The 27,869-nt window shown below is 35.4% G+C and overlaps 1 protein-coding gene across 1 annotated transcript; it reads left to right on the plus strand.

Annotated features, from left to right (window-relative positions):
- On the plus strand, positions 1–27,544 carry ATP6AP1L (ATPase H+ transporting accessory protein 1 like). Its single transcript, XM_003759872.4, has 6 exons — positions 1–185; positions 9,564–9,642; positions 12,113–12,354; positions 21,461–21,511; positions 23,086–23,326; positions 25,422–27,544. Exons 1-6 carry the CDS (start codon positions 1–3, stop codon positions 25,725–25,727), a joined length of 1,104 nt encoding a protein of 367 aa, XP_003759920.3. The 3' UTR covers positions 25,728–27,544.
- Positions 27,545–27,869: the final 325 nt, after the last annotated feature.

Genomic DNA, 27,869 nt, shown 5'->3' on the forward strand with positions numbered 1-27,869 from the left:
ATGGCACGAAGGAGTGCTCCCTGGTTCTCCCCTGATTGTTTTCACGGATTAACAGATGTGCTTGGCTTGAAGAAACTGATTCATTTCTTGATGGAAAGAAAAACCCCTTTCCGCTTTTCACTCATTTTTTTATCTGTAGGATTTTCCCTGACAGCTGACCAAATGTTTGCAAGCATGAATATCAGGTAAGTGTCTTCATATCCCATATCTGAGAGTGAATGCATATGAAAAATTAGAGTTCTAAGGTTACTTTGTTTCTTCACTTTGAATTGCAGTTTAACATAAGCAAAGCTGATTAATCTATTCTAAATCTGATCCTAAGAAATATTGAACTCTGGGAAAAATAAGTATTTCTAAGTCTTGAAACAAAGTCTAACCCTGACCATCCCTGCTGTAAGATATTATTATTCCATGATCTGTAATAATCCTACAACATGGAATATGTGTGCGTGTATATGTCTTCAAAAAATGACAGCACCTAAAGATGCATTCTCCTTGTTTATTTTATATGTAGTGGTTTTTTTTTAACCACTTCACTTACTGATATATTAGAAGGGACAGTTGAAAATATTATCTATATTTCCATTATCTTTTTGGAGTTTTTTTTGCATCATAAGGGGGAATGTAGACAGAAATTATGTAATGACATTACAGAGAAAATGTCACTTTTATAGCACCAATTTTCAAAAAGTAATTAGCAACATTAAGTTATTTAATTTATATTTCCCAATTGCCAATAACATTCAGCTTCTCAGAAGTTATGTGATCTGAAGATGCACGTGGTGAGTTGTATTAAAAGAACTTTGACTCTATATATAATAGAAAAGAAATGAAATAGGCATTTCTTGTGTATAATTGACTTTATTATGCTAAAATATTACATATGCAAATCTTAAAAGGTATTGAACAAATATGTATACAAACGTATTTGATCAACTTATATTTTTTATTATATATGGCTTATATGTATACATATGTGTATACATGTATCCTTAAACACACATATTTGGTCCAGACCTGTGATACATACATGTGTACACAATAGAAATACTTCCATGCCACATCATATGTGTATATGAATGTACTTAGTTCAAGGCTATGATTTCAACCTTATAAAGAACTCCCAGGTATGGAAACTCCTTCTACCAATGAGGATTTGTGACTTATTTGTAACTTCTAGTTTTAGAGAATTCTCTGGGGCCTTAAGAGATTAGGAGCCTTACAAATAACTATCATTGTCAGAGGAAAGACTTGAACTTAAAAGTCTTCCTCATTCTAACACAGGCCTTTTATCCACAGCTGGAGGCTGCTTCTTATTATATAAATGTCTTATTAAAATTATGTCTGAAATGAAAGGTATTTTTCAATTCTTTTTGTGTGATGATTGAAAATTCTGAAGCCTGAGAGAAGAATAATGGATTAAAATATCCAAAGGCAAAATAAAGCTTTGAGATATATAAGTCCCATTTCTTCCTTTTGAACCTAGAAACAGTGATAAATTACCAAAGAGACAATTTAGAGCTATTTAGGAGCCTCAAAGATGAGTAGAAATGAAGCAAGGAAAATTCAAACTGGCTCACGGATTCTGGTTTCAAACTGTTGATTTAGATGCTGGTCACAGCTGTGCTCTATTTAACCATCTTTCCTTTATTTTAATCTGATTCTTTTAATTTAAAAATTTTTTTTGGACAATAGCTTTTTATTTTCAAAGCACATACAGAGATAGTTTTCAACACTTATGCTTGCAAAACCTCCTATTCCAAATTTTTCTCACTCCTTTTTCACACCTCCCTCCCCCAGACAGCAAACAATCCAATGTATGTTAAACGTGCAGTTCTTCTATACACATGTCCTTATTTATCATGCTGCACAAGAGAAGTCAAATCACAGAGGAAAAAATGAAAAAGAAAAAAAGCAAGCAAACAACAAAAAGTGGAAATACTGTGTTGTGATCAATGTTCAGTCCCCACAGTCCCCTCTCTAAGTGCAGATGGCTGTTTCCATCACAAGAGTGGCCGAATCGCCTCGCTATTGAAAAGTCACATCCTTCAAATTGATCAGCATATAATCTTGTTGCTGTGTACAGTGTTCTCTTAGTTCTACTCACTTCACTCAGCATCAGTTCATGTAAGCCTCTCTAGGCCTTTCTGAAATCATCCTGCTGATCATTTCTTATAGACTATTATTATATTCCATTACATTTACATACCATAACTTCTTCAGCCATTCTCCAACTGATGGGAATTCACTCAGGTTTCAGTTCCTTGCCACCATAAAAAAGGCTGCTACAAACATTTATGCACATATGGGTCCTTTTCTCTTTTTTATGATCTCTTTGGAATACAGGCCCAGTAGAGCTACTGCTGTATCAAAAGGTATGCATACTTTTTTAGCCCTTTGGGCATAGCTCTAAATTGCTTTCCATAATGGTTTAATCATCTTTTGGAGGAAATTCTGAAGACCTATCTTCAGGATCTAGATCCAGCATGGTGCCTGTGGGTGGAGGATACATGCTCCCCAAGTAAAGATAGGGACCATAGTCTCTGGGAAGCTATTAAGTCTGAATCTAGCACCATTTCCACACATTTCTGGCTCAGGCTCATCTACCCTTGTGACTCTAGTCCTTTCCCTTTTCTGGTTTGACCTGGGTCCATAAGCTGGGTGCACTCTTAACCTATGATCCATGAACTTAAAAAATTATCTAAAAATACAAGAATGTGGATCTAGTATATCTATACACTATTGCAACTTACCCTGCCACTCATTGCCAAATTCCAAAATAGCAGGTTCAGTCATAACCTGATTTAATCTAAGGATTTTCCTACTTTGATTTTGTTGCCCTAGATCCTATTTCATCAAGAAATGTAAGCAAGCTATCTTATGTAATTCATAATTGTGAGTTTTAAATTTTTTTTGTTTTTTTCTTTGTAATTAAAATGTACTTGAAACTTATTTTGAGAAATAAAGCCTAGATTGAAACACTAAATTGTAAAAATATAGTCTGGAGTTAGAAAACCATATCATTACCGGCCACTGTAGAGGGCTGGTGGAGATAGTTCTGGGATGCAGATGGGAACCTGCTTTTTTCTCCTGCCCTGCTTCCCAGATTTGCATCAGACACATCTTTGAATGGCCCTGAGATGCTATAAACAAATGACAGATGACTTGGAGGATCTGTAGAATGATGGATCCAGGTGTGAGATATCCCTGTAAGGTTTCATGTTGGGGTTGAGGGCCCCCCTCTCCAATACTGGAACAGGGAAACATACTGAATATCTTTAGTTATTATTTGGGAAAATACATGATTCTGTCAATATTTTCATTACAGTTAATGACAACTAGTTTTTTTCAAACTTTCATTTATTTGATTTTATATTTGTTATAGGTTTATTCAATTTGTTGGTGATATTTTTTATTTTAGATTGAAATTTGTACTTGCCATTTAAAAAATCTGTCAAGTTTTAAAATTGAGTATAATATTTTTATATTTCAAAATTAAAGTAAAATTTGGTAAATAAAATCATATAATACCCCCATTTTTAAAACTGCAGAATTTAAAAATGATTTTAGTTTGACCCTGTAGTTTGAGTGCAATTAAGCTTGAATATTGATTTATTCATATGTTTATTCATCTCCATAAACAACTAGGAAAAGTTCCCAAAGCCTTTGTTCTGAGTAGGTCTACACAGTCTTATTCTGCCTCTGAATGGAAATTACAAATTTCTTTAAATCCAGAGAGAAAAAGAATCTGTTTTGCTTCCCAATCTTTCCATGGACGTGAACCATCTTTGGCTCAAAAATAAGAAAGCAATCTAAACAGCCTTCAAAAGATGATCTACAATCTTCAGAGTCACTGTACAGTGTGCCTGGGAAAATCCTCAGGTAGACCATCCTTCCCCAGTCAGAACTGTGCTTCTGATAGATGGTATGGTTAGCAACATTGTACTCTTAAATCCAAAAGTGGGAGCTGTCTTTCTTGTGTGGATCTCCTTGAAAAGCTCCCTCCCCCACAGGTTTATATAACTACTTCCCAGCTAGAGTATTAGACTGAGGAAAGGGCAGTATAATATTTTTTTGAACTATGCTCAGTTTTTGTTTTTTCTGGAGTTCTCATTTTATTTTCTAAAAAATTCAGATGTCAATGTCTGGCACAACTTATATATCATCTATTATCAGATGGATATTCTTAATATATATCTTGAGCATCTTTTTCTAGATGTTAAAAAATAATGTGATCAAAATAACCTCAAAATGATAAATTGCCAACATCAGAATTATGATTATGTTAATTTAATCCCATATTGGCTGTCCTATGTTTTAAACATGTATATACAAATGTGAATTTTAGTTTTCTATCATAATAAGGGTTATTCTGGGTGTGCACAATGCCCTACATTAGATTCAGTGAATCAATCATTCATTTATTAAGAGCCTACTATGTGCTATGCACAGTGCTAGATATTGCATTCAAAAGGATGAAAGACAAAAATAGTCCCCTCTCAATGGAGTTCCTTCTCCTGGGGTGCACATGGATGCATATGTGGAGAATACAAAATAAACACAAGACAATTTTTGTGGGGGAGGAGGGCATAAGCAGTTAGAAGGATCAGGAAATATAGGGATCTCATGATTTTAAAAAAAAGGAAAAGGAAAGTATTAAGTATTTATATGGCACAGTATATATATATATATATATATGCTGTGGAGAATATGGGGTGTTCAGGAAGACTAGCATCTCTGGTGTGAGGTCCTGCCAAACATTTTTCAGAGCTGCTCACTCACCTTTGATGTCTATCTAGCATTCAACTCTCATCAGTGGCCCCAAGAAGCTTGTAGCATGCACAGTAACCATACCACAGTTAAAATCATCTTAGCAGATGGGCTGTTAAGTGTCTGAGTCTGGTCATCCTAGTATCTACAAATCATTAATATTTAGAGAAATTCAAATTCAATCATGGCTAATGCTACATTCTCTTTGACAGTGCATTCAGCGTAAGTCTGGCTATCTAATTCACAATTATAACAAAAAAACATCTGTTACTCTGATGGTTTGAGAATCGGTTGCTCTTCTTTGCTCCTGTGTCCCACACTCAAGAAGACCCAGAGCCTGCTGAATCTGACTTTGGTTGTCTCAGCTTGGACATTTTTTGGCAGTGGTTTCTGTGCTGTATAAATAGCTTTGATGGCATTAGTTGCATGAGGATCATGTACTAAGCCCTTGGAACAATCTCTGCTGCAGAATTTTTATTCTTGTATTTTCAGGACCCATAGTGCTTATCTCTATGAGTCTCTGTACACATTCCTCCATTCTGAGGAGGAGGAATTTGATAAGCTTTTCTCCCTGGTGCTGAAAAAATTATCATAGGAATCTTGTGATCCTGTCATTCAATAAACATTTATTAGCCACCTAATATGTACTAGGCCCTAAGCTAAAGCTCTGGGGGTACAAAAAGAGGCAAAAGATAGTCCCTGTCCTCAAGAATTCCACAAACTCATGGGGGAGATAACAAGAAAGCAAATTTGTACAGATGAACTCCATTCAGGATAATTGAAAAATAATGAACAGAGGGAAGACACTAGAACTGAGAGGCTGGGGAAGGCTTCTTGTAGAACAGGGCTTCTTAAACTTTTTGCACTTCCTTTTCATTGGGGAAATCTTTTTGTTCCCCTGGATATATAGGTATATAAATCAAACATTTAGTGATAATAAATCATAATTTTGCAACTCCCACATTGTTACATGTCCCCACATGGGGTTATGATTTACAGTTTAATAAGCTTTGTTATAGAAGATGAATTTTTGTTGGAATATGAAAGAAGCTAGGGAAACCAGTAGGCAATATTGATTAGGGAGAGCATTTCAGATGTGGGAGAGAGCTAGAAAAAATGCCTGGAGCAAAAGAGATAAAGTAGTTTGATTTTGAAGTAGACGTGAAGCCAATCTCACTGAGTGAAAGAGTGCTTAGTGGGGAGTAAAATATAAGAAGAATGGAAAGATAGGAAAGAGCTAGGTTATGAAGGACTTTGGATGCCAAAGAGAGTATTTTGTCTTTGCTCCTGATGGTGATAAAAAAGCCACTGAAATTTATTAGAAGGAAAACACGGTCAGAACTGCAGTTTAGGAAAATCCCTTTGGCTGAATTGGAGGTAGATAGGATTGGGGAACCCCTGGAGCAGATTGGTGGCTGTGTCAGAGGAGAAAAAGGGGCATATTCAAGAAATGTTACAAAGACAAAATTGACAGACTTTGGCAACAGATTGGATATGAGGAGAGAGACAGTGAGGAGTTAAGATGACACTTAGATTATGAGCCCGAGTAACTAGGAAGATGATGCTGCACTCTCCAGTAATAGGAAAAGTAGTTGGGAGAGAAAAGGTTTAAGGGGAAAGATAATGAGGTCACCTTCCTCAAATCTCTAAGCTTAAGTTTGTGTACATTTATGTCAGGTAACACCTGGCTTTGCCTGTATGAGATTATCTATTGCTTTGGCAGCTGTCCCTCTTTCTCTGTTAACACTTATCACTTTGCCTGGTTTTAGGGGCCTTCCATTTTCCCAGGTGCACTGTTGCCTATCCAACCTGTCTCCCAAGATGATTCTTCCAAACTGTAGCAAAACTGAAATCAGAAAAAGTATGCAGCCAGAGTATCTCAAGCATCCTCTTCTAGCAATATAGGGGTACTGTTTAGACGTTTCAGTGATAAGTTCTTTTATTTCTCTTGGGATTTCTACAGTCATATAACAGGTAAATTCCCAGAGTGACAGTTACGAAAAACTTTTGTCCTCAAAGATTCTTTTTTACAATGTTTCCTTGCAAAATAAAAGTTACCATTGGCTCAGAAAAACTTCATTCTTTATCTTACAATTCTTCTAAAGCCATTTCTGTGAACAGTGCCTCCAGAAGGACAGTTAAAACTTGAACCCTTCTCAAATGACAGTTAAAAACTCTGTGTTCTCACAAACTTTTTATAGAGCAAAGTTAAAACTTATTTCCTACTGACTTCTTAAGGAAAAGTAGTTAAACTGTCATTATTCAATATTCCTTCTTAAAAACAGAGGAACACTATCCTTTCTGTGGGAGAGACCATTGATAGTCACAGTAGATTTCTTAAATGTGTTAGTTTTTTTGTGCAAAAGCAGGCTTCTTCCCTTTATTTTTACTTTAGAATTCCTCTAATTTTCTTTTTTTCCTGGGGATATCTTATAGCCACAGTTTTGTTATGTCTGATTCTTCATGATCCCATTTGGGGATTTCTTGACAAAGATACTAGAGTGGTTTGCCATTTCCTCCTGTAGCTCAGATGAGAAAACGGAGGCAAACAGTGTAAAGTGACTTTCCCAGAGTCACACAACTAATAAATATCTGAGGCCAGAAGATAACTCTTCTTGATTCCAAGCCTCTATCCATTGCATCAATTAGCTGCCCAAGTTATTGTTGAGTCATTTCAGTAGTGTTCAATTCTTCATAACCCCTTTTAGAAATAGAAAAAAAATCAGCACTACTGATAAATATATTGAAAAAGTCTAAAAATATACGCAGTGTTTAACACCCATAGATCTCTTTTCTACAAAGGGATACATTGGTGATGTCTTCTCAGATATCTTCTGCTTCATCTTAAAATTTTTATTGCATTAAATTTGATTTTTTTGGTGTATAATTGTTCTTTCATTTACATTGCAGTTACCATATATATTGTTTTCTTGGCTCTGTTTATTTCATTCCACATCAATTCATCTAGGTTTTTCCATGCTTCTATATTTTCATCACACATAATTTCTTAGAGCACAGTGGTATTTCATTACTTTTATTTATCACAATTTGTTTAGCCATTTCTCAATTGATGGACATCTATTTTATTTCTAACTCAGCTATCATAAAAAAGTGCTGTTATAAGTACTTTGAAGTATATGGAAATTTTCTTCTTATCAATGACTTCCTTGGATTATAAGCTACATAATGAAATCTTTGACTTTCCAAAATGATTATATCATTTGAAAACTTCATCAACAATATGTTAGGGTGCCCATCCTATCACAACCTCACCAACATTTATTATTGTCATTTTTGTCAGTTTTCAAGATTTGAAATGAAATATCAAAGTTGTTTTCATTTACATTTATTTTGTTAAAAAGAATTTTTAAATTTTCAAATTTTCTTTTTGATTTGGAGCATCTTTTCATGTAGTTGCTTATACTTTACAATTCCTTTTGAACTGTTTGTTTATATTCTTTGACCTCTTATCTATTATGGAATGGCTATTATTCATATATAAGTTAATTTTTAAGATAATGGGTTCAATTTTGATCCAACTTCCTCAAACATCTCAGCTTAAGTTTATATACATTTATGTCAGGTAACATCTGGCCTTGCCTGTATGAAGTCAATCTTGGATTGAATATATATTTAAAAATTAAAAAGAAAAATAAATAAACATAAAATGAATAGAAAGGAGGAGATATTGAAAGGAGGAGAAATAGATAAACTTGAACCCCCCCCCCCAATATAGAAATGTTAAACAAAACTAAGCTGGTTCTTTGAAAAGACTAATAAAATGAATATAACTTTAGTCAATCTGATTAATAAGAGGATAGAAAATTAAGTTTATAAAATAGCAAATGATTAAGGTGAAATCAAAACAAATTAGAAGAACCTTCTGTGCACATTATATGCTAACAAATTTATATTATATCTTAACTAATGGAAGATCAACTATTTAATCAACTGGATTAAATAATCTAATCTCAGAAAAGTAAACAGACATAATTATTAAAAAACTACCAAAGACCAAAAATTTCTGGCCTCAATGATTGAATAGAATTCTATCAAACTTTTAAAGGTGACTTCTTGCCACCTAAAGTTTTAAAAGCAGAGAAATTCTGCTTTTAAATTTTTATGAGATCTGAAGTAGAGAAATTTCTTTAGCATTAAAAAATTTTAAATTCATGAATACTTTTGGTCTGGTCTTTAGCAGTAGCGAGATTTGGAATTGCTCTCATGAATTATTTTTGCTTCTCTGTGATAGATATCATGGAGTATAGATGCTGAAATTGTTCAAAATTAATACAAAATGATGAATAAATTTCTGTTATTATTGGAGCCTCTTAATAATTGCAACTCCTGTTCAGTTATGAAAGGTGTCATGATATATATCTAGCTTCAAAGCCAAAAGACCTGGTCCCAAATATTACCTCTAACATATCTGCTTTTTGACTCTAAATAAATCATTTAATGTTGCACTGTACCAGGCTACTCTCTTAGACTAGAAATTGCACAGAAGATTCTGACCTTTGTGGGTAAGGGATCTTCATCACTTGAGAGTTCCATACCAATGAAATCCCTTGAAATCCCAGGTCTGGTTCTCATCCCTCCAGTGTTCAGGTGAGGACTAGAAGCCTCTGAGAGTCTGTACATTTGTGTTTCTGTGAAATGTATCCTATCTTCACCAAATGTTAAAATGGGAACATGCATAGTTTTAGTTTAGTTTATTGTCAGGAACCAATGGTGTGATGCTTATATAATACAACAATACAACAATGTCATTTATTTGTTTGTTTTCCTCATAGCACTGTTTCTTTGGCAGATCAGAGGCATGATGGAGATGTGAAGACAATCCCAAATTTTAAATCAAAACCAACCCCACAGGTATGGATGGGTCAGGAAATTATATTATTTCTTTTCTTAAATATAACGATGTATTTCATTGAATAGTTCCACTGTTAAAAGCAATTAATGACCCCATTTCAGTGATCGCTGAATTCTCAGTGTGAGATTCAGCTTGACTTTTTCATCCTGCAGATTGTGGGAGCATAGAAGGGACCCAGAAATCATTGGCTGTAACTCTAACAAAGGCTCAAAGACTTTAAATGACTCACCTAGAACCACATAACTACTAAATATCAGAGGTAGGATATGACTCCAGTGCTTCCTGATTATAAATCCTGCACTCTATCAACTGTGCTACAGGCAATGTACTAACATTGCCTGTCAGTACCATTTAGCACTGCTCCTAAGTATAGGGAATAGAATCAAAAATGGGTTTTTGATCCCCTTTTGGTACCATTGTAATCTTGGAAACCAGCGATTCAGAACTATTTGCTTTCTGTATTTATTACTTATATTTTAAGTATTCCTTTACATTTGTTTGCTTTGGAATTCAAGCTTTTTTTTTTTGTTGCATTTTTGTTACTTTCTGAATTATTTCTAATTTTACAAAGCCAATGCTACATACTTACACCAATCTAATGGAGCCAAATCTATTGGCTTTCAGGGAGCAATTACATGCTTCATTTAAAAGTTGATTTACTAAAAAGCTATATTGAGTTGATTTATTTTTGCATAAGAATTTTCCAGCCACTGAAGTCTATAATCACCTGCATTTTATATCACTGTTAGTGTTGCTTTGAGGTATACTTCTTCCTTCAATTTGGTTGCAGTGGTTAAATGACTAAATATTAGTAACTATTTGTCCTTTTTGATTCTGAGATTCTTTTTATTTTTTTGAACTTCATTATTGAATTTCCCAGCATCTGTTAGATGTTTATAATCCTGCTGCCCCTGTGGCAACATTCACTACCTGATAATTTTATATTGGAGTTTGTGAAACTTAATAGCCAAGAACATTTTTGTTCTTAATGTCCTCATGCTTTAATTGTAGGGGCAATCTGTTTAAGAGAGGCAGGTTTTCTTTTAGATGTAGAATGTTCTGTTTATGATGAGACCATTTTAAAAAAGATAAAACACATAACAAAACATTTTTATTTCAAACAGCTATAAATGGGAAGTTTTTAGAGGTCCAAAGGTAACAAAAACTTTGTTTCAGATGTGATTGTTCTGTTTTCTGTCTTTGTTTCAATTTCTCAGGCACCTCATAAAACAATCTCCATCCTGAACTTGAGCTTTTAAGTTACAAAAGTAATAATAGTGAATGTTTATATAATGTTTACTATGTTTCAGGTACTGTATGCTAAGCACTTTATAATTATTGTCTCACTTGATCCTTATAACAATTCTGGGAGGTGGGTTATATTGTTGTCTCCATTTCACAGTTGAGGAAACTGAGGCAAACAGTGATTTGAGTGACTTACACTGGTCAGTCATATAGTTAGAAAGTGTCTGATACTAGCTTTGAACTCAGATCTTCCTGACTCCAGACCCAGTGCTCTGTGTGCTATGGCTTCACTTAGGGTAAGTCTTTTCCCTCCCTTTAAAACTTGTTTCTTTGTAAAATCAAGGATCCCTATGATCTCTTCTAGTTCTAACTTCAGACAATTAATCAAGAAATATTTATTAACCTATGGTGTGGAAAGCATTGAGCCTTCAGTTATAGGTATACAAATATAAAGATTACACAATCTTTGCTCTAAAAATTTACATTCTAATGGGGACACCAAAATATGTACAGCATAAATATAAAGTAGATAAATACGAATATATATATATATAAGAACTAGTTGAAAACAAAGCAGTTTGGGATGAGAAAGTGATGGGACCACAAAAGTTTTTATGTAAATATGGTATTTGAATTGTATCTTATAGGAAGAGGGAAACTGTGAGACAGGCAACGAAGGAGTGTATGTCAGGCTTGATATTTTGAGAAACTATTTTTGCAAGGTGTTTTTGACTTCAAGCTCTCTTGATCCCTTCTGTAAAAGCATTTATCTGTTATATTATAAAGGTTGCCACTCTGTTTTCTGTTCCTGTTCTCCCAGGTTTCAATATTCGATGCCAAGTATTACTTCAAGCCACCTCACTTTGGTACCTAGTTATCAAGAAAACTAGTTTAAATTGAAAATTTCCAAATGATCTTATTCCTCTGTGGTAGATGAATTCTCATTTGATCTAGAATGAATGACTTCATGAAATTGTGGGGTTCTTATCTTGGGTGTTGTGTCTATATGATGTATACTTCTAACCCTCCAACGGGGTATGCCTATGATTTGCAGTACTTTCTCTAGGTGCAAAAAAATCAGAATTCCAATTATGGGTCTGTTATTATCTAGGTCATCTAACATTTCTACATGTGACCTCTGGATTTTTTTATTTCTAGAAAAACTTTTATATTACAAAGAATTAAGCTGTTTTTTGTTGTCTTTTTAACAATTCGCCTAATTAGGGCATCAACTATAATCTCATGAAAAAAGGAAATCTAGAGAGAAAACCTTGGAAGACCTTCAGTCCCAGACATCTCATTCCCATTAATGTCTCAATCAATGGATCTCCTTGCATTCTTTTCTGGGCTAAGAGAATAACAATTAAATTTAAAAATCAGCCTTTGTTGGACCTCACAGATAAAACATTTGGAAAAGAAGCAAGAGTGGATGTTGGCAATTCAAACTGCAGTGAAGAACATGCCATGTAAGTATGAAATCTCTCCAATAGGGGCATTGGGGTTTAGAAATTGTATTGCTGCTGCCATCTCTCCTAATCTATCATTAGCTAGTAAGACAATGGTGAGCACTTTTGTAATATTTGATATTTCTTGTGTTTAGAAAGAAGAAATAGGCTCCCTTGGGATTGATCCTGAAATTTTTCTTCAAGGAACATCAGATCATAGTTTCAGAGCTGGCAGGGTTCTCAGAGGTCTAGTCTAGCTCCATCATTTTGTAGAAGAGAAAGTAGAACACTAGAGAGATCAGTTCAGTTGTTTTTCAATTATGTCTGACTCCTCATGACTCTCTTTTTGCGTTTTCATTGACAAAGATATTGGAACCATTTATCATTTCCTTCTCCAACTCATTTTACAGATGAGGAAATTGAGGCAAATGAGGTTAAGTGATTTGCCCAGGGTCACATAGCCAAGTGACACAGGCAGGATTTGAACCCAAGTATTCCTGGCCTCAAGTCTACCTGTTTATGTAGTAAGCCAAATGAATAAAAGAGTTTATGGGTCTGTTGCCATTTATATTTTCCTATGTGAAACCTTTATCCAGGCTCTAATTTGTGACATTAGGAGCATCTTTTGCCCTTTATCCCCAGTGTACTCTTAGTAGAGGAAATAAGACTTCTTGACCATGTGTGCTACAAAAGATCACTGAAGCAGCAGTGAGACCCCTGTGACTTTGATGGAAGCAGTGCACACATGAAAAGAGTTAAACTATTTCCCAGAGCAATTAAGGAGTGATGGAGTTTTCTTTTGTCCCCCAAAACTGTGAACATGTGTAGGTCGGTAATGGACTAAATAAACATACACAATATATATATATAATAACACTAGCTCATATTTCTTTCTTTTTCTGAGGAAAGGAGAATTAAATGATTTGTTCAAAGTGCCATAACTATTAAGTGTCTGAGGCTGCATTTGAATTTAGGTCTTCCTGACTCCAGGGCCTGTGCTCTATCCACTATGCCACTTAATTGCCCTATTAGTTCACTTTTTTTGCAAAGTTCTTTCCTTGCAAAGCTTTGGGAAGTTGATAGTGCTAAGTATTTCAATCCCCATTTAATCTGACCCAATTCACAGTCCAAATAAAGAGAATTCAGGCCTTATGAATCGAAATTCACTGCATCTTCTACTATATCATATTAATTTCCATACATTGGACCTGAGAATTTGTAGATGAGCATTTCTATTTTGAATAGTTAAACTTCAGAGAATCATTTACAATCATTCATAATGCTGAGGATTATTAATTTTAACTTAAACCAAGCAAATAAAAAACTGAGAGCTAATTCTCCAAAGCTATAGTCAGGAAACATTTCCCAGAAAATAAGTAGGAATAAATTCTTCTACCTTTCCAAGATTTTCAAAGTCTGCCACATAAAGGATGTCTTATTATTATTTTTTATTATAGCTTTTTATTTATAAGTTATATGTATAGGTAATTTTATAGCATTGACAATTGCCAAACCTTTTGTTCCAATTTTTCCCTTCCTTCCCCCTGATGGCAGGTTGACCAATACATGCATATATGTCCTAACAGTTATTTTGCTGTACAAAAAGAATCAGAGTTTGAAATAGTGTACTATTAGCCTGTGAAGGAAATAAAAAATTGCAGATGGACAAAAATAGAGGGATTGGGAATTCTATGTAATGGTTCATAGTCATCTCCCAGAGTTCTTTCACTGGGTATAGCTTGTTTAGTTCATTACTGCTCTATTGGAACTGATTTGGTTCAAAGAATATCTTATAAATACCTATTAATTGCTTCAGCAATTTATTTTGCTTAGCTCATGCCATAGGTAATATTTAACATTAACATTACTATGAACCACCTTTTTAATGACTGTGAAATGATTGGTTTTGAATGGTTTTAAGTGGTACTCTGAGATTGTGTTCAGCTACTGGTAAATGGGTGGTTCCTATAAATGAGTGGTTCCTATAAATGAATAATTGCCTGGAATACATATTTATTTTTTATATAAATATTTCAGTCAGAAATACAATTTTCTTTCTGAACTTCACCTTTCACTTTTTCATGAAAGATAAAACAGATTATTATGTTGTTATATATTTACAAGTCAAAATTGGTTTCTTATGTTATTCTTGATGGCATTGCTATTAATAAATATTAAATAATAGTTTAGATTCCACCAAGATAAAAATTTTAACTCTTCCTCCAGGTGAGATATATAGTAATGAATTGAATGATAGCTGATGGCCTTTGCCTCAGATTGTAACCTCCAGAGGGTCTTTTTTATCTGATGCTTTGTAGAAAGGAAGCTGCTTCATTGTCATTTTCTTATACCCTAGTCAGAGCACTGACCTATTCCCTTTTCATGGTTAGGAGCAGAAATGCAGGACAGTTATCTCCTGCCCCTCTGACTCATTTGGAAAGGAATTAGATCTTCTTCTTATAAGGGTTTTCAAGGCTCTCAGAAACCACTGATACCTTCAGATCAAAAAAGCTCTTGAGTAGGTATCAAAAAACCTGATTTTTAATCTTGATTTTGCCACTCAGTTGGTGAAATTAGCTATTATACAGAAGAAAAAGAAGAAGAAGAAGAAGAAAGAAAGAAAAAGAAGAAGAAAGAAAGAAAGAAAAAGAAGAAGAAAGAATAGAAGAAAAAAGAAGAAAATAGAAGAAAGAAAAAATAGAAGAAGAAAGGATAGAAGAAAGAAGAAGAAGAAGAAGAAGAAAGAATAGAACAAGAAGAAGAAGGAGGAGGAAGAGGAGAAGAAGAAGAAGGGGGAGGGGGAAGAAAAAAGAAATAACAATATCCTGCCTTCCTTATAGAACTATCATAGAAATCAAATGAAGTGATACATGAGAAAATTCTCATTATTATATGGTTAAATGCTCTACAGATTTAATTTATTTACACTTTGAGGAGTCATGGTTTCTTTGGTATGAATACTCTCTTCACCAAAGTGAATTAATAATACCACAGTCATTTGATAGATGCTTTTAGAAAGTTAGTATGGTCAGAAAATTTATCTTCTAGCTGCCAACCTGGTGATGAGCTTCTCTGAATTCAACTAGCCTGGATCTAAGATGACAGACCCACTGCCCACATTTAAAGAGTTTCTATCTTCATAGGACTGGCATTACCTAAGAAAATTCAGAGTTACTGAAATACAGTGAAGCCTTGGAGGAGTTATAATAATGAAGGATACATATATAATGTTTCATTATTATTACTGCTTTTGCTTATGCTAATAATATATTTAGGGGTTGAATTATCATAAATTTTCTATAGAAATTTAGTCAATATAAAACAATTGCCACAATTCCACAAAAAATGGAAAGAACTTCCAAATTACATAACCAAGAAATAATTGAGTCCTTGCTGCACAGGGAGACAGAAATGCCAAAAGAAATGCCGTGCCTATAAGGTCTATAAACTCATGGAATTACAGAACTGGAGAATTGAAAGGGACCTTAGCAGCCATCTAGTTTAATTGACATATAAAAGGAATTCCACTATATTATTCCCAATAAAGAGCCATCCAGCTTCTGTCTGAAGACATTCAAGGAATTATGACCTTACCACTCCAGTTTTGGAAAGCTTTAATTGGGAAGCATTTCATAAAATCAAGCCTCTCTTTGTAACTTCCTCATATTGGTCTTGGCTCAGTCCTCTAGGACCAAACAAATCAAATTGAATCTTTTTTTGTACATGACAACCTTCCAAAATATAAAATCTTGAATATTGATCTGTTGCATCCATCTGGGATTTCTTTTCTCCAGGCCACAAAGGATCAGTTAGACAACCTCTTATGGGGCTCAGGTTCTTTCATCATTTATGAATGCTTTCCAGCTTATCCATGTCCTTAAACTGTGGTACTCACAATTGAAGCTAATCCTGTAGGAGAGGTCTGCCATTAACAAATTGTTATGAAGTAGGATGGTGGAAGATTGGGAGCAATATTGTCTTACAGAAAAGGGAAGAAGAAAGGAGGGAAAAATAAATGGGTACAAAATTTGGTGTGAAACCCAGCTAAATAAAAGCAACTAGTTGGTACAATGAGCCACCTGAGACTGGTGAACCTGAGGTTAGGAGGACCTGTGTTCATATCTAACCTGAGGCATTTGGTAGCTGCCTGACCCCACAGAAAGCTTCTTAACCTTTGTCTCACTTTGCTCATCTGTAAAATGTATACAATAATAAACACTTACCTTTCAGGATTGTCAGGAGGATCAAATGAGATATTAAGTATTTTGCGAACCTGATTGCTATTTCTAGAATTTTATAGATGAAACAAGAAGATAAAAAGACAAAACCAAACCAAATTCCCAAAACCACTTATAATGTCAGAAGGCAGTTAAGTTCTAATTAGTTGGAATGTATAGTCTTGGTTCTGGAGAACTAGTAATGAAATCTGTTTCATTCTCTCTTTTCATTAGGAAGGCTGAGGAACTTAGGATGTAAAATGTGGTATAATGAATCAATATTGTCACTGTGTTGTTGGTTTTGCTTATTTTTTTTTTCTTAGCCTACAAGGGAGAGTTTAATGGGGATAGAGGTTAAGAGGAAATGACTTGCAAAATGACTTGTGCATTTTTTACAACCAACTATTGTCGTCATCAATAAAAGAAAAACCACTATCTTTCAACTTCAATGTTTTGAGTACCACTTATGGTATGTGAAGAAGTTGATACGGCTCTTAATCATAGAAAGCAGACAGGAAGCAAAGGTGGATTAGACCACATATAAACATATAAGAAGTGACACAATTTTGAAAGCATTACAGGAACAATTTTCAACATATTTGATGGTGGAGGAAGCTCAATGATTAGTAAAATAAAGAATGAAAGGAATTATATTTTCCCATATGGTAACCAAAGTAACTTCAGTAACTACTGACTCATGTATTTACTTTTTCCTCTGTATAAAAATTTTATGAGAGTGTTCTGTCCTTTAAAAGAGTCACAATAACCTTGAAGAAAATATGATAAAAGAGAAGCTTTTGCAAAAGAATTTTTTTCTATGACAGGTTATACCTTTACAGTCACAAATTTACCTATATGGAAAATTCAGGATCCTGCTATGTTTCAGTAACTAAACTAAAACATATTTGGTTCTATTAAACAAAATCCTTAAAGGCTTTTCCACAGAAAGTCTCTCATGTACACAAAGATCCACCATGTGTGATTTATTGAAAGATATAATAAAAGAAACATAAATATAATAAAAGAAATAATATTGTTTAATAATCCTTAGGTTAAGTTTTCAGGTGGGGGAGACATGCTCACCAGAGTTGTTAGCCAATATCCTGAAAAGGATCCGAATGGAGAGGACGTTCTGAGCATGCTGAGCATCACCAGAAGAAATTATTGGTGGATAACATTTTGTTGATTTCATCAAACCCCAAAATATGACAGGGATTACTAAATGAGATTCCTCAGTTACTTGGAAGAGATTAGTCTAGCAGTCTACATGGGAAAAACCAAAGGGATGAAAATTATCTATTGTCTATTATATATAAAGAGTCTATTGAGTCAGCTCATCATTAGACAAAGTGTAGACAATGGACAGGGAAAATGGGCTATGATCTTAATCGAATAGAAGGAATAGTATGGGCTGAATTGAACTTAACTAATTGTGCTTCAATTTCAATGATCCCAAGCTGCTCTTTGACACACACAAAAAAGTCATTATTTGGGCACTTTTATTTTCCCAGAGACACAATTTGACTGTAATTCATAGAAAATTTCAGCATGTGAAGAATTAAAATTGTAGATGAATTAAAGAGCAATATAGAAACAGACTGTAGACATAAGAAGGTCATGACATTTTGCCAATAATAACATGCAAGAAGGGAAGGATATCATCCAGGAAGTACATGATTGTGTGAGGAAATGGGCTGGTCATGGGTGACAGGTGGACAAATGTCTTTGTACCCTAGTGTTAAGCTAACTAGATGGGAGTTCTCTAGTACATCTGAATGGTTAAGTGCCTTGCTCATGGTCATAAAGCTAACAAATGTCTGGGTTGGATTTTCAAGTTAGGTTTGAAATCCTGAACTCTTTCTACTGTGCCATTGATGAACTTTGAGATGTATTGAAGTCCTGGAATGTGTAAACTAAAATTGGACTTTAACCCTATCATTCCCACAGAGGTAGATACTTAACTACCTGTTGGACAAACTTTAGTTCATGACATTGATTCTAGTTGTTTGGTTGCCATTCGATTTCCCATCTTCCATGGAACCACTTAAGAATGCTTCCCTTTCCCTAGCATTGTATGTACTGGTAGAAACTTGATTTAGAAGCAGAAGGGAGTTATATTATGACATTCCTAGAGATGCTGAGACTCCAGGGAAGGCTTAAGTCTAATGCAGTTGATTATTCAGATTCTTTGTAGGCATAACACTGCTACCAGTATTGGTAAAAAAGTGACTCAGAACCTCATTTCCTTAAAAATCATCATGGTGAAGGGACAAATCAAAGCAAACATACCCATATAAGGTAAAAATGTGTGACTTTTACAAAAATGACCATGTTTTTGTCTTGGTATAAAATGATCAGGGAGAGGATAGTTGTTGTCACTCGGTCACAAAGGGAATCTTCTTTGAAAAAGTGAGGGCAGAATATCAAACATAGCACAGGGTAAAACATCTGGGTAAATTTCATGCTTAGGCAGCAAGATCCTGGAAAAGCCAGAATTTGGCTTTAAGGGTGACTTGGCAGAGGGGACAGACATGCTTCAGAAAGTTTAAAGTTTTCAAATTATTCTGGTCTACTACTTCTAGATGTAAAATTCATAAAATGGGCCATATGTTTGTTTATTAGCATGTAGCAGGCTTGCTAGCTTGCATCCCAGCACAGAACAAGGGAAAGAATTCTGGCTTTAAAGTCACGGTACATAATCCTGGGTTTGCATGCTCATTATGACACTTGACACCTCTGTGATCTTGGACATATTCAACTTCCTGGGAACTCAGTTTTCTCCTTTTTAGGGTGAGGGTTTGACCAAATGATATGTAAGGTTCCTTCCATCTGTTAATTTATAATCCTATTTTCCTAGTATCTAATCACAAATGCTATTAGATTCTCAGGAAAATTAAGGGTCTTAGTAAGTGCATGAGAACAGGGAGCCTGAAGGTATTCAGAGTGGATACTGGATTTTCCTTGGCTTTAGTGGATCATGAAATAGGGTAGTTTTTTAAATAGTTCATAGCATTCCATGAGCTGCCTAGCTGGAGTTTAGGGGGAATAGCCCCATAATAGCCCTAGACTTCTGTTGGTGAAAAATTTCTGCATGATAGCAATTAAAGCTTGAAAAACTTGGGAGAATAAGGGGGAGGCACTTTGAATAAATGAAGTACTTGGATTATGATATTTTGAAAATAATTTTTGACTAGACTAGAAACTCAGTGGAGTTAGGATTTGTCTTTTATCCAAATTTTATATTTTCTATCATGATACTCTACTTATAATAGTGAGTGTTTAATTAAGTGGATATTTAATTAAATTGATTTTCATTATACATTTTGATTTATATTGAAGGAACAAACTGCTCCAAATAGAAGTCCTTTTATAGATTTAACTTTTGAAAATAGATAAGAATTATAATAACTCTAAATTTTCCCAGGTTCATTTTGGTTGTATGGGGGGAATCAGTTATGAAATTAGTACCTGAGCATACTATCAGGTTATTCTTTCTTTAGACCAAACTAGACACAAATCCATTTTTTGTTGTTCAGTCATTTGTCAGCTGGGTCCGACTCTTCATGACACTATTTGGGGTTTTCTTGGCAAAGATGATTTACCATTTATTTCTCCAGTTCATTTGACAGATGAAGAAATTGAGGTAAATAGGAGTAAGTAAGTTGCCCTGGGTCACACAACTAATAAGTGTCTGAGATTGGATTTGAATTTCCTGACACCAGACGTGGCCCTCAATCCACTATGTCATCTAGCTGCCCCCACAATATATTAGCAAAAACATTTAACCAAGCAATGAAACTACATAAACATCAGGGAACAAAATAAAATAAAGCCACATTTTTTGTACCCATATAAAAAGGAATAGAATCTACAAGAATTAGAATCTCATCCCCTTTTAATACTTGGTTCTCTGACAGTAATACAAGTAAGTAGGAGGAGATTTCCATTTCAGAAGTTGCAAGTCCCAGAGGTAAAGGCTGAGTATACAGTATAATATAACTCGACCTTGCGTCATCATGGTCTGTCATGTTCTGTTTCATGTGGTTTTCTTATTTTGCCATATACTGACCACAGATCTGGGTCTGTTGGTGTTTTTCTTACATTTGCTTGATTTAATCCCTTGTTCATTTATGTTACTTGAGGTACTTAGATGGTACAAAGGATAGTGTACACTATCCTCAGGCTGGAGTCAAGGATCTGGAGTCAAGAAGACCCGATTCAAATCTAGCCTCAGACACTTCCTAGCTGTGTGACCTGGGTTGGTAACTTAACTTCTGCCTTCCTCAGTTTCCTCAAGTGCAAAATGGGGATAATAATATTAGGGGTTGTTGTAAGGATCAAAGGAAATAATATTGCTTAGTGCTTAGCATAGGGTCTAGCATGCTTAAGAATGCTTATTCTTTTTCCCTACCTTATTCTTATATCTGCTTTTCTACTTTATTTCTTGTTCATTAACTTCCATATTGCCCAATCCAGTCACTCCCTCTATCAGTAGTTCATAGATGGGTCTTTGTAAAGCTCTTGAAAACCATTTGATCCCTTAAGGAGGTACAATATTGCCTTAATAATCTTGGTAACATTAATTTGCTGAACAAACATTTTTTCCCCCCAGGTAAGTGGTCAAAGTAAACTTCATCTCAGTCTCAGTCTCAGATTGACAGGGCCACAACTAATCAGGTTTCACAGTAGCTGATTTTTCTTTTTCAACTGGAACAACCTGAAACCCATTTCTATTGTGTCTTCTCATCTGGTACTAAATCAAGCAACATTTAACCACTGTTTTATGCCTGGTTACCTTGCTTTGTTTCAAATATAATAATTTTACCTTATGCTTCAAAAGCCTCATCCTTTCCCATTTCAATTTCTTTTATTTCAATTTGATATTTAATATGTTTTACTCTTTTTCCTAGGCTTTCCCTGAAATTTGGTGATATTGACAATCTAAAAGGACTTGACATCAGGTATGTTTTAGGCTAGAAAATATGGATTTTTTAAACCTTTTTTCACCTTAGTAGTTCTTTAATGGGAACAAAGGAACAAGAAAAGTTATACATACTTCATTACAGAAAAGAGTATAACTCTGCCCCATGGGGTTCTCCAGTAGTAGGTTTTTTTTTCAGTTTCTTTCTGGTATATTCATTCATATTTTTTTATTGTCATCACCAAATCCTAGTGACAGGCATGTCAATGATAACTTCTTACCTCAGGCTGATTGCTGCTGGAGGACAAATGCTGTGACTATATGAATTTTTCTATGTAGCAATGATCATTGAGCCATACAAGGCAAGACCATATATAGCATTTGATGGTGACAGTAAAAAGTGGCTATAATCTGAAAGACTGTTGAGGAATAGGCAATTATTTACAGGTAAATTCTATATATATATGGGGGCTGGAGTATGGGGTGGGGTACAGCAGTATCCCCTATGTACTTATATATGTAAGTATACTTAAAGAAGATGACTAATTAAAATGAATTATTGGGGATAGCAAGGACCTAAGTGGAACTGCTATTGCTGGTTTATATTGATAAGTGGTGGCTTTTGATATAAACAGTAACAAATTTGGATAGTTTTTGTATGAGAATAAATTATAAAAGAGCAGAGAACAGAGCTAGCTGATCTTCAAGGTCTTTTCCAGATGTATTTGATTCTAGAAAACTTTTTAATTTTGCCCTTTTAAAATATTGGCCTATCATTAGAGGGATCTCCAGTAATCCTGGCATAGCAGGTCTAGCTAGATAATAGGTCACAAAGATTTATTGGATGAGAAAGTAGCAATTTATGAAGCTGAGTTTAGCACTTTTATCTTTTAAATAACTGGAAGGCAGCCAATACATAAGAAGATGGTCTAAATTATTAGTGATTTTCAAAGCTGTGCTACATGCAAAGAAGGCTCCTATTTCCAATGGCCAAACATAATATAGATCCATTTTTATATTGGGAATGTTGGATTTTCCTCTATATGAGGTCTTGATTTTTAAAAAAAAACTGTCACCTTTTTTCAGTTTTCTTGAGTTTTTTCATTCCCTTTCACTCTCTCTCCATCATTTCTCTCTTTTCTTCTCTTCTGTCTCTATCTCAGTATCTCACTGTCTCTATTTGTCTGCCCCTCTCTCTTTGTCTCTTGTCTCTGTGTGTCTCTCTGTCTTTGTCTCCCTGTTTACTCCGATTGTCCTTCTCTTCCTCCTCCCTCCCTCTGACCCTCCCACTCTCTCCCTCCTCTCTCTGTGTTTCTATGTCTGTGTCTGTTTGTCTGTCTTTCTCCTCCTCCTCCCTCCATCCTTTCTCTCTCTCTCTCTCTCTCTCTCTCCCCTCCTCTTTCTCCTCTCTTCCCCTCTCTCTGCCTCCTCCTTTTCCAAGGTGTGTCAAAGGAAGAATTTAGCTGCTGAAGCAGCAACCAGGTCTGAAAACTTTTCTTAAAGTCAGTCCTTTCACATGACAAGAGAGGGCGCTGTTGTTCCATCCCTAGAAGACAACTAGACAAAATTCAAACCTCATTCTTTGTTAATTCTTGGTTTTGAAATTCTTTTCAGATTCATCTTAGTCAACTATAATAGATTGTCTGTTCAGAGCTGGTTTAGTTTACATAGAGTTCAGATTCTTTATAATAATTCGATCCAAGCAACTTTTAAGGCAACTCGAATTCATGCTCCATCAAAGTACTCCTATCACTGTCAGCATGTCAGCAGTATGCAGAGATATGATGCGCTTTTGGTGCCCAGCTCCGCAAATGACATCTCAAGGCTATGGGAAGTCACTTTTATTGATTTCCAGGTAATATTTTGGCTCAAAACAACAATCCTTGCATTGATCGGCCACAGCATGTTGAGGTCGATTAAACTATCTGAAATACTGTGCTTTGGATTAGAGATGGAAGATGTCTTGATCTATAGCTTTTAAAACAGTTTATATTTTGCCTTTATTGTCTAATAAATGAATGAAAGGGAATCTAGGATTGACCTTTTCTCTTCCCCCATCCCCTCTGATCTCCCCTCTGCCTCTCTTTACCCCCATTCCATTTTTAAAGTTCATGCTTTAAAGAAATCAGTTTTCCATTCAGGCACTACATAGTTATCAGTGAGGAATGTCAATCAGCCAGAGAGGAGACAAAATGGGGCTGTGATCTGAAGTCCGGTGACTGTCACATCCTGGAGTGAAGAGGCCCATTCCTGGCAGAGCACTTGTTGGACAAGCATTTCCTTTCCTTCTGGGAAATGAGGCCCCTCTGTGCATGTGGAAGGGAAGATAAGAAGGCCTCCTGTGGGCTGACTAACTCAGTGGCCATTTAGTGTAAGCATGGATGTGTCAGTCTGGAAGGTGGTGAGAACGAAGCCAAAAATACCCCATGAGAGGTTTTCAGCAGTATTTGGGCAAAGAGGTTTCCTTTCATACTGCAGTTAGAGAGGAGGAGATATTCTATTTTTTCAGTCCTATTTATCTTTATTTAGGCAAAGGTCTAAATACATTTATCCAACTTATTATCTTATTTATAACTCAGGGGAGCTTACTCCAACTTCTGCCTTTCCTGAGGACAGTATAAGGTCTTTTCCTCCTACTGCTCTTCTTTCTCTTGTGTATTTTTTTTAAATTTGAAGGAAGAGAGGGAAAATGACAGAGAAAAAGAGAGACAGAGAGAAAAAGACAAGAGAAGAGAGAGAAACAGAGACAGAATCAGAGACTAAGAGACAGAGTGACAGAGAGACAGAGACACACAGACATAGAGACCAAGACAGAATGACACACAGAGAGAGACATAAACAGAGAGAGGAGAGAGCAAGACACACAGAGAGGGAACAAGATAGAGAAACGAAAGAGGGGAAAAAGAGACAGAGATGGAGAGACAGAGAAGAGAGAGACAGAGAAAAGAGAAAGAGACTAAGACAGATAGCAGAGAAACCAAAACAGAGAGAGACAGAGACACATAGAGAGGGAGATAAATCAATAGTCACTAGAGAGATCTGGGCTTAAGTTCTGGAAGTCGTGAGTTCAAATCCACCTCAGATATTTGCTCAGGGTCACCTAGCCTAAGTCACTTACCCTTCGTAAGGAGGGATATAAGCCCAGGAGAAACACTGCTGGGTTAAAGGGTATGCACAGTTTGATAATTTTTTGAGCATAGTTCCAAACTACTCTCCAGAATGGTGGGATTCGTTCACAACTCCACCAACAATGCATCAATGTCCCAGTTTTCCTACATCCCCTTCAACATTCGTCATTATCTTTCCCTGTCATTTTAGCAATCTGACAAGTGTGTAGTGTTATCTCAGAGTTGTCTTAATTTGCATTTCTCTCTGATCAACAATGATTTGGAACACCCTTTCATATGGCTAGAAATAGTTTCAATTTCTTCATCAATCAAATGAGATATTAATTGTAAAGTATTTAGTTAGCACAGTGTGGGGCACATGGTAAACTTTATAAATGTTAGTTATCATCATTGTTATTGATACCACTGAACCTGGAATAAAATTCTGAGCAAGTTTGGCTTTGTAGGACCAGGTTTCCCTTCTAAATGTGTTTCAGAAGTCATTATGGCAGAAATGGTTTTAAATGAAACTGAATGGCTCTAAATATGGAAAAATATCATGTGGAGTCCTAATATAAGAACTTAATTTGGATCTCAGCTGGTCCTCACAACAATCTTGAGAGGCAGGTGCTATTATTATCTCTGTTTTGACAGATGAGGAAACTGAGGCTGAGAGAACTTAAATGACTTGTCACACAGCTAATAAATATCGCCTCTCCTGATAGAGATGGTCTTTATGAACCAGTCTCACTCTAAGGCTCCAGGAATATGTGTGTAGATTGTGACATGGTTCTTGTGAGAGGAACAGAAAGCTTCAATGAGGTCTTTTCTTTCTCCCGACAGATTCAAGGTTTTAATGTCCAGCAGGGCCAGTTTTCTTATGCCAGGGACTGTGCCTCGTTCTTCTCCCCGGCCATTCTGATGGGCCTGGCTATGTCCCTGATCCTGCTGCTGGTGCTCGCGTATGCCCTACACATGCTGATCCACCTGAAATCCCTCGACAGGCACTACGACCACAAAGCATCGCCCCCCTACTTTGTGCCCATGAAAGACCTCGAGGTGGCTGCCGGAGAGAAGGAGCCATTGCGGAGCCATGGGCACGACTGCCATGAACTGAGAAGCCCACACATCTGCAACATTTATGTATAGTAATTCTCCTCTTCCTCCACCTCCTACAGCTTGTGGGCTTGGTTTTTGCTGTTTTGTGTAATTTTACTTGCAAATTAGTCAAAGGTTTGCACAGGATGACTTGATTTTAATGGAAAAGAAGAGAAAAGGAAAGGAAAAAAAAAAAGAAATTCCTGTTTTTTCTGCTTAGTTATAAATGCCCTTTGAGTCTTGAAGGAGGCTTCTTCCGGAAAAGAGATCATGTGGTCCAAAGCTTGCGTTGAAGCCACAGAAAGTGAACACACCATTACCAGTCTAGAATGAAAAAGGACATTCGAGTCCAGCCTCTTCATTTATACATGAGAAAACTGTGCAGGGATTTGTCCAAGACTGGATAGCTATTAAAGGGGATAGTTGGAATTTGGACATAAGTTTTTGGCCTCCATATATTTCCACTAAAATATATTTTAAAGAACCTCAAAAAGGTACCAGAAAGGAGGAAGCCATGTAGAATGGGGACTGTTCTCGTCTTCTCAACAGTCCATTTAGAAAAAGCTTTGAAATCGCCATCGACATCTATAGAGAAGATGACTTCAGAATCTATCAGAGTGTTTTATTCTGCTTTTCTTGACCATTTGACATTGGATGTGCTATTCAGGGCCAGCTCTATAGCAAAATTATGAAATGAGGACATTTATTTGACACCTCTAATGTCTTCCATAAAGCCCCTTCTCCTTTCTTGCTTCTACCTATGTCCTACATGCAGATCTATTCTGTGTCCCCCTCTTGATAATCCTATCAATCCAATCAATTCCTTCATAGGATTTTTTTTTTTTTTTTTTACATTTTAATAAGAGATTCTTAGAAAACCCCAAAGTCTTCAAATCTCAAAGACCATATGAATTAAGCTATGCTGGTGGGAACAGGTGGTGGATTTGATATTTCTCAATAGTGGTCAAAGGCATTCTTTACCTTTTATCTCCTCAAATAAATTGCCTACTATAAGACTGGACCTTCCGCTATTTATCTTGGCTGAGACATTCTGGGTTCTTGTTATATCACTCTATAAAAAGTTTTCATTGTCTTTTACATGTTTCAGACACAGATGAGGGAAATTAACCAGTGATTATGTAGAAATATGGGTTTGAACGTCTCCAAATCTCCCATGCAATTAGTAGGCTTTTTCCTTGCCTAACTGAGCTAGGAATTTTACAATACATGAATAAGCTTGATTCAAAACTTCCAGATGGATAAAACTAAACTGATGTAGGATTGTTGTTGAAGGTTTAGGGTCTGGGGTGGGGGCAAGAATTTTCTCTGTGATGCCATGAGGGAATGAAATATTATAATATTTATATTATATTATATATTAAATTATAATATATAATAATATAATGTGTGCTCCTGGACTAGAAAGGATCATGAAAACTGAAGGAAATTTTTATTAAAGATTACATCAGAAAGCTAAAGTATTACTTCATCTCTTTGGCCAATTATAGTTTTTTAATGTGCATTTAATTTTTTAACCACTCCATACCTTTTATGATAATTAAATATAGTCAAAATAAACAAATTTACATGTTACTGAGGTCCATATAATGTATGTCTCATTCTGCATATTTATTACCTCACTGTTAAGGCTTAGTTCTCTGGAATCATGGCTGATCATTTAATTAAACAGAGTTTTTGAGTCTTTCAAAATGGTTCATTTTCACAATGTTAATATCATGGTATAAATTGTTCTCCTGATTTTGCTCATCTCATTCTGTATCAGTTACTACACATCTTCCCAGGCTTCTCTGAAATAGTCTTTTTCATCATTTCAAATAGTATTCTGTTATATTCATGAATCATCATTTTTTCAGCCATTCCACAATTGGTGGGCACATCCTTAGTTTCCAGTTCTTTGTCATTATAAAAAGAGCTGCTATAAATATTTTTTCATGCATATAAAACCTTTTCCTCTTTGACCTCTTTGGGTTAATATGCACTTTTAATTACCTACTTCTTATATCTTTTTACTAAATATGTATATTCTTTTCTTGCAAATAAACCTTTAAAATGTAGTTTTGTGATCTAAAATATATGGGTGAAAGAATATAGAGGCAGAGAATTGAGTATCTAGTTATGAGTCCAAGTGGACAAATTGCACTGAAGAATTTGGCATAACTGATCTCAATGAAA

The sequence above is a fragment of the Sarcophilus harrisii genome, chromosome 1 (genome assembly GCF_902635505.1).
Source record: "Sarcophilus harrisii chromosome 1, mSarHar1.11, whole genome shotgun sequence".
Classification (NCBI taxonomy): domain Eukaryota; kingdom Metazoa; phylum Chordata; class Mammalia; order Dasyuromorphia; family Dasyuridae; genus Sarcophilus; species Sarcophilus harrisii.

Excerpts from the sequence above, each read along its gene's own strand:
- ATP6AP1L (XM_003759872.4), top strand. The coding sequence starts at position 1 with ATGGCACGAAGGAGTGCTCCCTGGTTCTCCCCTGATTGTTTTCACGGA. Across the intron at positions 9,643-12,112 it reads AATCAAAACCAACCCCACAG|GGCATCAACTATAATCTCAT; the intron begins GTATGGATGGGT and ends TCGCCTAATTAG. Across the intron at positions 12,355-21,460 it reads TGCAGTGAAGAACATGCCAT|GCTTTCCCTGAAATTTGGTG; the intron begins GTAAGTATGAAA and ends TCTTTTTCCTAG.